At 42.3% G+C, this 12,496-nt stretch overlaps 1 protein-coding gene across 1 annotated transcript in view; it reads left to right on the top strand.

Moving 5' to 3' along the window:
- The window catches only part of KIAA1210 (KIAA1210 ortholog), a 50,672-nt gene that overhangs the window by 22,338 nt on the left and 15,838 nt on the right, over positions 1-12,496 (top strand). The window contains exon 6 of the mRNA XM_045383941.3: positions 10,393-10,590. Coding sequence (XP_045239876.2) covers positions 10,393-10,590 — 198 coding nt within the window. The remainder of the gene's footprint in view (positions 1-10,392; positions 10,591-12,496) is intronic.

Raw genomic sequence — 12,496 nt, 5'->3', positions numbered from 1 at the left:
ATCTGAAGATGTCTGTGCTAAACTCTCTCTAAAACACAGGAGAAGAAATGAAAACATCTCAGCCGTACTTAATAATACGCATAATGGACCAAATGTTTTCCCTTATAAGTGGGAGCTAAATAATGTGTACACAGTGGACATAGAGTGTGGAAAATAAACGTCAGAGATTTGGAAGGGTGGGAGTGAGGGAGGAGGGTGAGGGATGATAAATTGCTTCATGGGCACAATGTATATTATTTGGGTGATGGTTACAGTAAAAGTAAAAGCTCAGACTTCACCTCTATGCGACATATCCATGTAACAAACTACGCTTCTACCCCTTACATTTATACAAACGAAAAAATAATATGCAGATTGGGTTCGGACAGGGTATGTCGGCTGTCAGAGTGCATGGAAGGAGAAGTAGGGTTGGAGGGGAGTGAGGATGGAAAAGTAGAGAAAGGTGTCCCACTTTCTCCACTTGTTTTTCTTTCAGAATTCTGCCAGGAAGGGATTCTATTTGCTTTTCTTGGGTAACTCATAAAATCCTGTAGTTGGCTCCTGTGGTAACTTTTTTTTTTTTAAAGACAGTCTCGCTCTGTCGCCCAGGCTGGAATGCAGTGGCGCAATCTCAGCTCACTGCAACCTCCGCCTCCCGGGTTCCAGCAATTCTCCTGCTTCGGCCCCCCCGAGTAGCTGGGACTACAGGTGTGCACCACCATGCCTGGCTATTTGTGTGTGTGTGTGTATTTTTAGTAGAGACGGGGTTTCACTGTGTTAGCCAGGATGGTGTCCATCTCCTGACCTTGTGATCTGCCCTCCTAGGCCTCCCAATGTGTTAGGATTACAGGCATGAGCCGCCGTGTGGTAACTTTTCTAGGTTGCTGCTAACCAATAGGACTGAGGGAAAGAGGACTTAAGAAGGCCTAAGAAGAAGCCACACTTCCCAAAAGGAGTCCATATATTTCTGACTCCTGTTCTAAGGCAACTGACAGAATTATTCCTGAACTTGCTGTACTCATATTTGAAAATGGGAGCCTTTCTCGTCATGCTAGAGGACTAGGCAGTGGTTCTCAACTTTGGCTCCTGGAAGACTCATTTGGAAACCCTGATAAAGCTCTTCTAAAGCCTTTCCTCTGATTCTTACTCATTAGGCCTTAATATGTCCCCAAAACGTGCTTTTTCAACATTGGTTCCAGGTGATTTTGGTGCTGGGGGATTCCAGACCATACATTGAGAAATACTGCATAGACTTCCAGAGAGTGTATAGTTTATTTAACTCACTGGTGAGTTAAGGGAAGTCATAACATACACATAATCTATACTCACATAACATACTCTAAACCTAACAACAGACATCCTCTTAAGACTGTTTTATTTATTTATTTATTTATTTATTTATTTATTTATTTATTATTATACTTTAAGTTCTAGGGTACATGTGCACAACGTTCAGGTTTGTTACATATGTATACATGCGCCATGTTGGTGTGCTGCACCCATGAACTTGTCATTTACATTAGGTATATCTCCTAATGCTATCCCTCCCTGCTACCCTCACCCCACGATAGGCCCCAGTGTGTGATGTTCCCCTTCCTGTGTCCAAGTGATCTCACTGTTCAATTCCCACCTATGAGTGAGAACATGCAGTGTTTGGTTTTCTGTTCTTGCGATAGTTTGCTGAGAATGATGGTTTCCAGCTGCATCCATGTCCCCACAAAGGACACGAACTCATCTTTTTTATGGCTGCATAGTATTCCATGGTGTATATGTGCCACATTTTCTTAATCCAGTCTGTCACTGATGGACATTTGGGTTGATTCCAAGTCTTTGCTATTGTGAATAGTGCTGCAATAAACATACGTGTGCATGTGTCTTTATAGCAGCATGATTTATAATCCTTTGGGTATATCCCCAGTAATGGGATGGCTGGGCCAAATGGTATTTCTAGTTCTAGATCCTTGAGGAATCGCCACACTGTTTTCCATAATGGTTGAATTTGTTTACAGTCCCACCAACAGTGTAAAAGTGTTCCTGTTTCTCCACATCCTCTCCAGCACCTGTTGTTTCCTGATTTTTTAATGATTGCCATTCTAACCAGTGTGAGATGGTATCTCATTGTGGTTTTGATTTGCATTTCTCTGATGACCACTGATGATGAGCATTTTTTCATGTGTCTGTTGGCTGTATGAATGTCTTCTTTTGAGAAGTATCTGTTCATATCCTTTGCCCACTTTTTGATGGAGTTGTTTGTTTTTTTCTTGTAAATTTGTTTGAGTTCTTTGTAGGTTCTGGATATTAGCCCTTTGTCAGATGAGTAGATTGCAAAAATTGTTCTCCCATTCTGTAGGTTGCTTGTTCACTCTGATTGTAGTTTCTTTTGCTGTGCAGAAGCTCTTTAGTTTAATTAGATCCCATTTGTCAATTTTGGCTTTTGTTGCCGTTGCTTTTGGTGTTTTAGACATGAAGTCCTTGCCCATGCCTATGTCGTGAATGGTATTACCTAGGTTTTCTTCTAGGGTTTTTATGGTTTTAGGTCTAATATTTAAGTCTCTAATCCATCTTGAATTAATTTTCGTATAAGGAGTAAGGAAAGGATCCAGTTTCAGCTTTCTACTTATGGCTAGCCAATTTTCCCAGCACCATTTATTAAATAGGGAATCCTTTCCCCATTTCTTGTTTCTCTCAGGTTTGTCAAAGATCAGATGGCTATAGATGTGTGGTATTATTTCTGAGGGCTCTGTTCTGTTCCATTGGTCTATAGCTCTGTTTTGGTACCAGTACCATGCTGTTTTGGTTACTGTAGCCCTGTAGTATAGTTTGAAGTCAGGTAGCGTGATGCCTCCAGCTTTGTTCTTTTGGCTTAGGATCGTCTTGGCAATGTGGGGTCTTTTTTGGTTCCATATGAACTTTAAAGCAGTTTTTTCCAATTCTGTGAAGAAACTCATTGGTAGCTTGATGGGGATGGCATTGAATCTATAAATTACCTTGGGCAGTATGGCCATTTTCACAATATTGATTCTTCCTATCCATGAGCATGGTATATTCTTCCATTTGTTTGTGTCCTCTTTTATGTCACTGAGCAGTGGTTGCAGTTGTCCTTGAAGAGGTCCTTTACATCCCTTGTAAGTTGGATTCCTAGGTATTTTATTCTCTTTGAAGCTATTGTGAATGGAAGTTCATTCATGATTTGGCTCTCTGTTTGTCTGTTACTGGTATATAAGAATGCTTGTGGTTTTTGCACATTTATTTTGTATCCTGAGACTTTGCTGAAGTTGCTTATCAGCTTAAGGAGATTTTGGGCTGAGACAATGGGGTTTTCTAAATATACAATCATGTCATCTGCAAACAGGGACAATTTGACTTCTTCTTTTCCTAACTGAATACGCTTTATTTCTTTCTCCTGCCTGATTGCCCTAGCCAGAACTTCCAACACTATGTTGAATAGGAGTGATGAGAGAGGGCATCCCTGTCTTGTGCCAGTTTTCAAAGGGAATGCTTCCAGTTTTTGCCCATTCAGTATGATATTGGCTGTGGGTTTGTCATAAATAGCTCTTATTATTTTGAGATACATTCCATCAATAGTGAATTTATTGAGAGTTTTTAGCATGAAGGGCTGTTGAATTTTGTCAAAGGCCTTTTCTGCATCTGTTGAGATAATCATATGGTTTTTGTCTTTGGTTCTGTTTATATGCTGGATTACGTTTAGTGATTTGCATATGTTGAACCAGCCTTGCATCCCAGGGATGAAGCCCACTTTCTCATGGTGGATAAGCTTTTTGATGTGCTGCTGGATTCAGTTTGCCAGTATCTTACTGAGGATTTTTGCATCGATGTTCATCAGGGATATTGGTCTAAAATTCCCTTTTTTTGTTGTGTCTCTGCCACGCTTTGGTATCAGGATGATGTTGGCCTCATAAAAGGAGTTAGGGAGGATTCCCTCTTTTTCTATTGATTGGAATAGTTTCAGAAGGAATGGTAGCAGCTCCTCCTTGTAACTCTGGTAGAATTCGGCTGTGAATCCGTCTGGTCCTGGACTTTTTTTGGTTGGTAGGCCATTAATTATTGCCTCAATTTCAGAGCCTGCTATTGGTCTATTCAGGGATTCAACTTCTTCCTGGTTTAGTCTTGGGAGAGTGTATGTGTCCAGGAAATTATCCATTTCTTCTAGGTTTTCTAGTTTATTTGTGTAGAGGTGTTTATAGTATTCTCTGATGGTAGTTTGTATTTCTGTGGGATTGGTGGTGATATCCCCTTTATCATTTTTCATTGCATCTATTTGATTCTTCTCTCTTTTCTTCTTTATTAGTCTTGCTAGTGGTCTATCAATTTTGTTGATCTTTTCAAAAAACCAGCTCCTGGATTCATTGATTTTTTTTGGAGGGTTTTTTATGTCTCTATCTCCTTCAGTTCTGCTCTGATCTTAGTTATTTCTTGCCTTCTGCTAGCTTTTGAATGTGTTTGCTCTTGCTTCTCTAGTTCTTTTAATTGTGATGTTATGGTGTCAATTTTGGATCTTTCCAGCTTTCTCTTGTGGGCATTTAGTGGTATAAATTTCCCTCTACACACTGCTTTAAATGTGTCCCAGAGATTCTGGTATGTTGTATCTTTGTTCTCATTGGTTTCAAAGAACATCTTTATTTCTGCCTTCATTTCGTTATGTACCCAGTAGTCATTCAGGAGCAGGTTGTTCAGTTTCCATGTAGTTGAGTGGTTTTGAGTGAGTTTCTTCATCCTGAGTTCTAGTTTGATTGCACTGTGGTCTGAGAGACAGTTTGTTATAATTTCTGTTCTTGTACATTTCCTGAGGAGTGCTTTACCTCCAACTATGTGGCCAATTTTGGAATAAGTGTGATGTGGTGCTGAGAAGAATGTATATTCTGTTGATTTGGTGTGGAGAGTTCTGTAGATGTCTATTAGGTCTGTTTGGTGCAGAGCTGAGTTCAATTCCTGGATATTCTTGTTAACTTTATGTCTTGTTGATCTGTCTAATATTACAGTGGGATGTTAAAGTCTCCCATTTTTATTGTATGAGAATCTAAGTCTCTTTGTAAGTCTCTAAGGACTTGCTTTATGAATCCGGGTGCTCCTGTATTGGGTGCATGTATATTTAGGATAGTTAGCTCTTCCTGATGAATTGATCCCTTTACCATTATGTAATGGCCTTCTTTGTCTCTTTTGATCTTTGATGGTTTAAAGCCTGTTTTATCAGAGACTAGGATTGCAATCTTTGCTTTTTTTGTCTTCCATTTGCTTGGTAGATCTTCCTCCATCCCTTTATTTTGAGCCTATGTGTGTCTCTGCATGTGAGATGGGTCTCCTGAATACATCAAACTGATGGGTCTTGACTCTTTATCCAATATGCCAGTCTGTGTCTTTTAATTGGATGATTTAGTCCATTTACATTGAAGACTAATATTGTTATGTGTGAACTTGATCCTGTCATTATGATATCAGCTGGTTATTTTGCTCGTTAGTTGATGCAGTTTCTTCCTAGCATTGATGGACTTTACATTTTGGCATGTTTTTGCAATGGCTGGTACCAGTTGTTCCTTTCCATGTTTAGTGCTTCCTTCAGGATCTCTTTTAAGGCAGGCCTGGTGGTGACAAAATCTCTAAGCATTTGCTTGTCTGTAAAGGATTTTATTTCTCCTTCACATATGAAACTTAGTTTGGCTGGATATGAAATTCTGGTTTGAAAATTCTTTTCTTTAAGAATGTTGAATATTGGCCCCCACTCTCTTCTGGCTTAGAGAGTTTCTGCTGAGAGATCCGTTAGTCTGATGGGCTTCCCTTTGTGGGTAACCTGACCTTTCTCTCTGGCTGCCCTTAACATTTTTTCCTTCATTTCAACTTTGGTGAATCTGACAGTTATGTGTCTTGGAGTTGCTCTTCTCAAGGAGTATCTTTGTGGTGTTCTCTGTATTTCCTGAATTTGAATGTTGGCCTTCCTTACTATGTTGGGGACATTCTCCTGGATGATATCCTGCAGAAAGTTTTCCAACTTGGTTCCATTTTCCCAGTCACTTTCAGGCACACCAATCAGACGTAGATTTGGTCTTTTCACATAATCCCATATTTCTTGGAGGCTTTGTTCATTTCTTTTTACTCTTTTTTCTCTACACTTCTCGTCTTGCTTCATTTCATTCATTTGATCTTCAATCACTGATACTCTTTCTTCCAGTTGATTGAGTTGGTTACTGAAGCTTGTGCATTTGTCACGTAGTTCTCATGTTATGGTTTTCATCTCTATCAGTTCTTTTAAGGTCTTCTCTGCATTGATTATTCTAGTCATCCATTCATCCATTCTTTTTTCAAGGTTTTTAGTTTCTTTGCGTTGGGTACATAGTTCCTCCTTTAGCTCTGAGAAGTTTGATCGACTGAAGACTTCTTCTCTCAACTCATCAAAGTCATTCTCTGTCTAGCTTTGTTCCATTGCTGGCGATGAGTTGTGTCCCTTTGGAGAGGGAGATGCGCTCTGATTTTTTGAATTTCCAGCTTTTCTGCACTACTTTTTCCCCATCTTTGTGGTTTTATCTGCCTTTGGTCTTTGATGATGGTGACATACTGATGGGGTTTTGGTGTGGGTGTCCTTTCTGTTTGTTAGTTTTCCTTCTAACAGTCAGAACCCTCAGCTGCAGGTCTGTTGGAGTTTCCTTGAGGTCCACTGCAGACCCTGTTTGCCTGGGTGTCAGCAGCAGAGGCTGCAGAAGATAGAATATTGCTGAACAGCGAGTGTACCTGTCTGATTCTTGCTTTGGAGGCTTCCTCTCAGGGGTGTACTCCACCCTGTGTGGTGTGGGGTGTCAGACTGCCCCTAGTGGGGGATGTCTCCCAGTTAGGCTACTCAAGGGTCAGGGACCCACTTGAGCAGACAGTCTGTCCGTTCTCAGATCTCAACCTCCATGCTGGGAGAACCACTCCTCTCTTCAAAGCTGTCAGACAGGGACATTTACATCTGCAGAGGTTTCTGCTGCTTTTCGTTAAGCTATGCCCTGTCCCCAGAGGTGGAGTCTACAGAGGAAGGCAGGTCTCCTTGAGCTGCGGTGGGCTACACCCAATTCGAGCTTTCCAGCGGCTTCTTTACCTACTTAAGCCTCAGCAATGGTGGGCACCCCTCTGGCAGCCTCGCTGCCACCTTGCAGTTAGATCTCAGACTGCTGTGCTAGCAATGAGGGAGGCTCCGTGGGTGTGGGACCCTCCAGTCTAGGTGTGGGATATAATCTTCTGGTGTGCCGTTTGCTAAGACCCTTGTTAAAGCGCAGTATTAGGGTGGGAGTTACCCGATTTTCCAGGTGTTGTGTGTCTCAGTTTCCCTTGGCTAGGAAAAGGGATTCCCTTCCCCCTTGTGCTTCCCAGGTGAGGCGGTGCCTCACCCTGCTTCAGCTCTTACTGGTTGGGCTGCACCCGCTGACCAGCACCAACTGTCCAATACGCCCCAGTGAGATGAACCCAGTACCTCAGTTGAAAATGCAGAAATCACCCGTCTTCTGTGTCGCTCACGCTGGGAGCTGGAGGCTGGAGCTGTTCCTATTCGGCCATCTTGGGCGCCCCCCTCAAGACTGTTTTAAATCACATGTCTGAGCTTGAGCTCCATAGTCAGATGAGGAGAATGCTTGATGGTTTTGCTCTTTAATTTTTATCTCTGGTTTGAGAATGGATGTGGGTCTGTGTTTAAACTGATGTCTATAGATTCCTTAGTGAGAGTCGAGCTAACACAAAGAGATCAGTGGCTGTTATTAAGTTTGATGGACTCTTGGCTTAGGCTGTGATTAGAAACAGATAAACTCTGTCCTGCACATACCCAATCTAGAAATTGCCATATTTTTGCTGAGCATGATTTTTCTGTTACGCTATAGAATGAGTTTCACTAAAGTAAACTAAGTATCTTTAGTGTTTATACCACAAGGTTTGGGATGCCAACTGAATTGAAAGGTCTTTATATTTATTAAATATGTGTTTACTTGCCATGTGGGCATTGTAAGTTGGCTTTCATGCAAAGCAAGTTGTATGGTGTTCTTTTAGGGTTTCCAGATTCAGAGGCCTCCTTGTTTTTCTCCTTCTACCTTTGGCTGGAGCTAGTGAGGCCTCAGAAAGAATAACTAAAATAATACAGGGAACAGAGGAGCTTGCTCTGATGACATCTCAGAAAAGCAACTTCTGGTGGAAGCCTTTAACATAATCAAGTCACCAGTTCTAAAAACATGTTTTGAGCAACTACTATGTAGTGCTTGTGCAACTACTACAAGCACAGTTGGAGGTGCTGTATCCCCAATACAGTAGTACATAGAACAGATAAAAACCCTTCTTCATGGAGTTTATATTGTAATGGGGGACATGGACAATAAGCAAGCTAAATAAGGAAAATGTATAGTATGTCAGACAGTGAGAAAAGTGACAGGGAGAAAAACAATGCAGGGAAGGGGAAACGAAGTGGCTCAAACATTTTAAATAGATTGGCCAGGGAAGACATCACTGAAAAGGTGCCTTTTTTTTTTTTAGACAGAGTCTCTCACTTTGTCGGTCAGGCTGGAGTGCAGTGGGGTGATCTCAGCTCACTGAAAGCTCCGCCTCCCAGGTTGAAGTGATTCTCCTGCCTCAGCCTCCCAAGTAGCTGGGATTACAGGCGCCTGCCACCACACCGGCTAAGTTTTGTATTTTTTGTAGAGACGGAGTTTCACCACGTTGGCCAAGCTGATCTCAAACTCCTGACCTCAGGTGATCTGTGTACCTCAGCCTCCCGAAAGTGCTGAGATTACAGGCATGAGCCCACCACATCCAGCCATGAAAAGGTGGCTTTTGAATCAAAACCTGAAGGAAGTAGGGGAGCTAGCCACATGGACATGGGGGAAGAGCATGCCCAGCAGAGGGAACAGCAGGCACAATGGCCCTAAGGGGAGAGCATGCCTGAAGTGCTTGAAGAACAGCAGACCAGCAGTGTGTCTGCAGCAGGAAATGGCTGGTAATGTGGTCAGGGATAAAAGGAAGACAGATCATGTGAGGTTAGTGGGAGCATAGATGTTATCCTCCAGCCCCAAAAGACCAGAACTATGACACCACTCTGAAGTATGAAAGATGTTCAGAACAATAAAAGAAGAGCTTTTACTCTATACACTGATACCAAATTTATATTTCCAGTACATAACATAATCTAACTAGACGATATCAGGAAGAGGCAGTATATAAATTCATAGATGAAAGTTGCACAAAGAAGTAAAGGAAATCTTGGGATCAATCCTACTTTTGTGTGATTGATCCCACAAAAGGCAACTGTACTATTTCTCTGCCTTCTCCCTGAATCCAGAGCAGACTGGTCTGCAGGATTTATCATCAGCCTGACCAATTAGCACTGTGTTAAGTCCCCATGTACTGGAATGACAGTGTCATCTTCATAACCAAGGTAGTAGCTAAGATTATCATTGCATCAACATACAATGGTGGTGGGAACCATGAAGGCATGTGAAAGCTGCAAGTACCAAGGGGATCCCTGGCACTGTGCAAAACTAGCCTGAAGAGAATTTGGTGGGTAACACAAGTGGAAATTCTGTCTACTTGCTAAATTATAATATATCGTTTGCTACTAGTATCTAGCAGAGACAGTTTACCAGCTGATCTTCAAAGGGCCTTCTGCTAACAGAAATTGAAATCTTCTTAGGAATGGAAAGAGGTCTGGGGAGGCTCTTTGAGATATGGAAAATGCTATGTCCAGAAGCCCAGAGGAGACTATTTTGAAGGTCCTACAGAGGAATTCAACTAGGTGTCCCAGAACCAAATTGTATGGAGATATGGAGGCCAGCCATAATGAGGACGGGGTTACAGGCTCCATCACTATCCCACTGGAAGTTGGAGCATTCAGTTCCCGAGGGTCCTCCCATCAGTCTTGCACCCATGAATTGTCAATATAAATAAAAGGTAGTGTGCTGTCTATGAAAATGCACCTTGCAGACAGGCCCTCTTCCAACCTAATTTCCTCCCTCCACCCAACCCTCCAATATAGAAATCCCAGAGCTCTGCTGGGTTTCACTGATAACTGATTGTGCCTCTCACCCCAGCCAGATGTCCTGTTGATAAGAAGGGGATCTAGGACAAGAGAACAGGCAATCTCTCTGACTTTGCAAACTCAATTAAGTGGTTGTATTCCCATCCCGAGGACAAGGGGGTGCCCCTGAAAGTTTTCTAAGCAGAGGAGTAACCCAAACTTCTTCCTGTTTCTTGTTTTCATCTGCAAGGAAACCAGCAAAATTATGGAGCTTACCTCTAATGAATAAGCCTATTGACAGGAAATGTAAGAAAAAGGGACAGTAGTTCATGAAGGATTTCTTCTTTAGGAATTCTTCAGCCAGAAGAATATCCAACTTTTGAGACCAATAACAGCATACGATTGACTCGTCTATTTTCTCCCACCTTCTCCAGAGCTTCTCTGAGTTATCATCCGGACCTGATTGCTCACAGTCCTTGACTGCATTTGCCACGCTTGCCTCTACCAGCAGCACCCAGCTGCCCATTGGTTTCAGCACCCCAGCCACCACCGAGGGCTGTTTGGATTCTTCAGCTGCTCGCCACAAGATGACTTTAAATCCCCGCAAACAAAAGAAGAACCTTCAAGTGATTGTAAGTCCTTCAAGAGACAGGGCACTAAACTCCTGTATAAGAAAAGATGAGTTCCAACCTTTGCAAACTACTACTAGGGAAATAGTATGGTGTAGGAGACTCATGCCCTAAGTAAGCTTGGCAAGGTCAAGGGTGCTGTCCTGAGCTTGACACCCGCAGAGGGGTGAGCAAGCTTGCATCTATTGGGTGTGGTTTCCTATCTATGTGGAACTCATATTAGAAGGGACTAAAATGAAGCAGAAACAGTGAATGATTTAAACCCCCATAAACTGCTTATTGGGTTAACATCTGGGAGTTCACTCAGCCCTATTTGTAGAGAATATTCAACCCTAGCCCAGATTAGGATTCTTTCCGTTATTAATCAGATGAGACCCATGAGTTACAAATTGCAGCACTATTCCACTTATTTGGAGGTCAAACTTTCAGCAACCCTAAACATACAGAACTTAGTTGTTAACCCATCCAAAGATCTCCAAATAGATGCCACATGACTTTCTAGGAAGCAGATCTACTGTGTTAAAAACATGGCCACAGATCAGACTCAGACCTGACAGCAAAGAGAAGTGACAGCTGATAGCAGAGAGAATGACGGAAATAATCTGGGGCCCTTTAATATAGGGGCTCAAGAACTTTGCCCACCTCAATATGTCCTTCAGGGTCACACTATATCATAGTCCAATGTAATAGATCATTTCGTTATTTGTCCAAGTCATCTAGAAAAAGTAGATTATTTTCCGTGATCCCCGTTTAAAAAGATAGAGAAATAATGCTTTTGGAAAAGGCTTTTAGTAAAAGTTAAGGATTAGGGCCAGGTGTAATGGCTCATGCCTGTAATCCCAGCACTTTGGGAGGCCAAGGTGGGTGGATCACCTGAGGTCGGGAGTGCGAGACCAGCCTGACCAACATGGAGAAACCCCATCTCTACTAAAAATACAAAATTAGCCAGGTGTGGTGGCGCATGCCTGTAATCCCAGCTACTCAGGAGGCTGAGGCAGGAGAATCACTTCAACCTGGGAGGCGGAGGTTGTGGTGAGCCAAGATCACGCCATTGCACTATAGCCTGAACAACAAGAGCGAAGTTCCGTTTTTGTTTTGTTTTGTTTTGTTTGTTTGTTTGTTTGTTTTTAAAGTTAAGGATTAAAAAGTGTTAGTGTTTAGTGTTTAAAAGGATGTGTCAGTTGGCTATAAAACTCACTTTGATAAAAAACTGAATTCGCCAGTGATTCTGGGCTGAAGGGAAGAGACTGTAAATCAGAGGTGAAGAGACTAAAAGATTGTATAGTACAAACATTTTACAGGGGAGGGCGTTAAAGCACAAATAATTTCAGATACTTACCCAAAGTCAAACACCCAGGTGGTGGCAGAGCTAGGGCCAGAATTCAGTCTTCTGACTTCCAGCTCAGCACTTTTTTCATCCCACCATCTTGCCTCTAGCTTAGGCATCTCAATTTCACTTTAGGTTGTAGAAAAAATACGAGTTGAAAGAACAGGTGGAGGAGCAGAGGGGCAGAGGGAAGCCCTCTGGTGGCCTTGAGAGTACCTTCTTAGTTTGGTGTCAAAGAAGGGGTGACCAATTATGAGGTGCCAAACCCTATACATGCATTATGCCCTGAATACCTCACAATAAACCTGGGAGATGGGGAAGGTTGGCTGAGGGAAGCAGTATGACCCTTCTAACTTTCTTCTTTCTGTATAGCCTAGTTGAGAAAAAGCCTGGGCATTACCCTCTGAGAAGGCCAGAACATCCGCTTCTTCCCTGTGACTCTCTCCCTGTCATGTAGATGAATATAAAAAAGATCCAGGATCATTTATGACACAGGGACTACTACCACTTTCTCCCTGCTCTGTAATTTCTTAGATCTGCAAGTCCCACAGGAGGTTTCTCCTGGTCTCTTATTTATCGATG

The sequence above is a fragment of the Macaca fascicularis genome, chromosome X (assembly GCF_037993035.2).
Source record: "Macaca fascicularis isolate 582-1 chromosome X, T2T-MFA8v1.1".
Classification (NCBI taxonomy): domain Eukaryota; kingdom Metazoa; phylum Chordata; class Mammalia; order Primates; family Cercopithecidae; genus Macaca; species Macaca fascicularis.
Note: the sequence above shows the minus strand (reverse complement) of the source record. Positions and strands in the feature narration are given on the sequence as shown.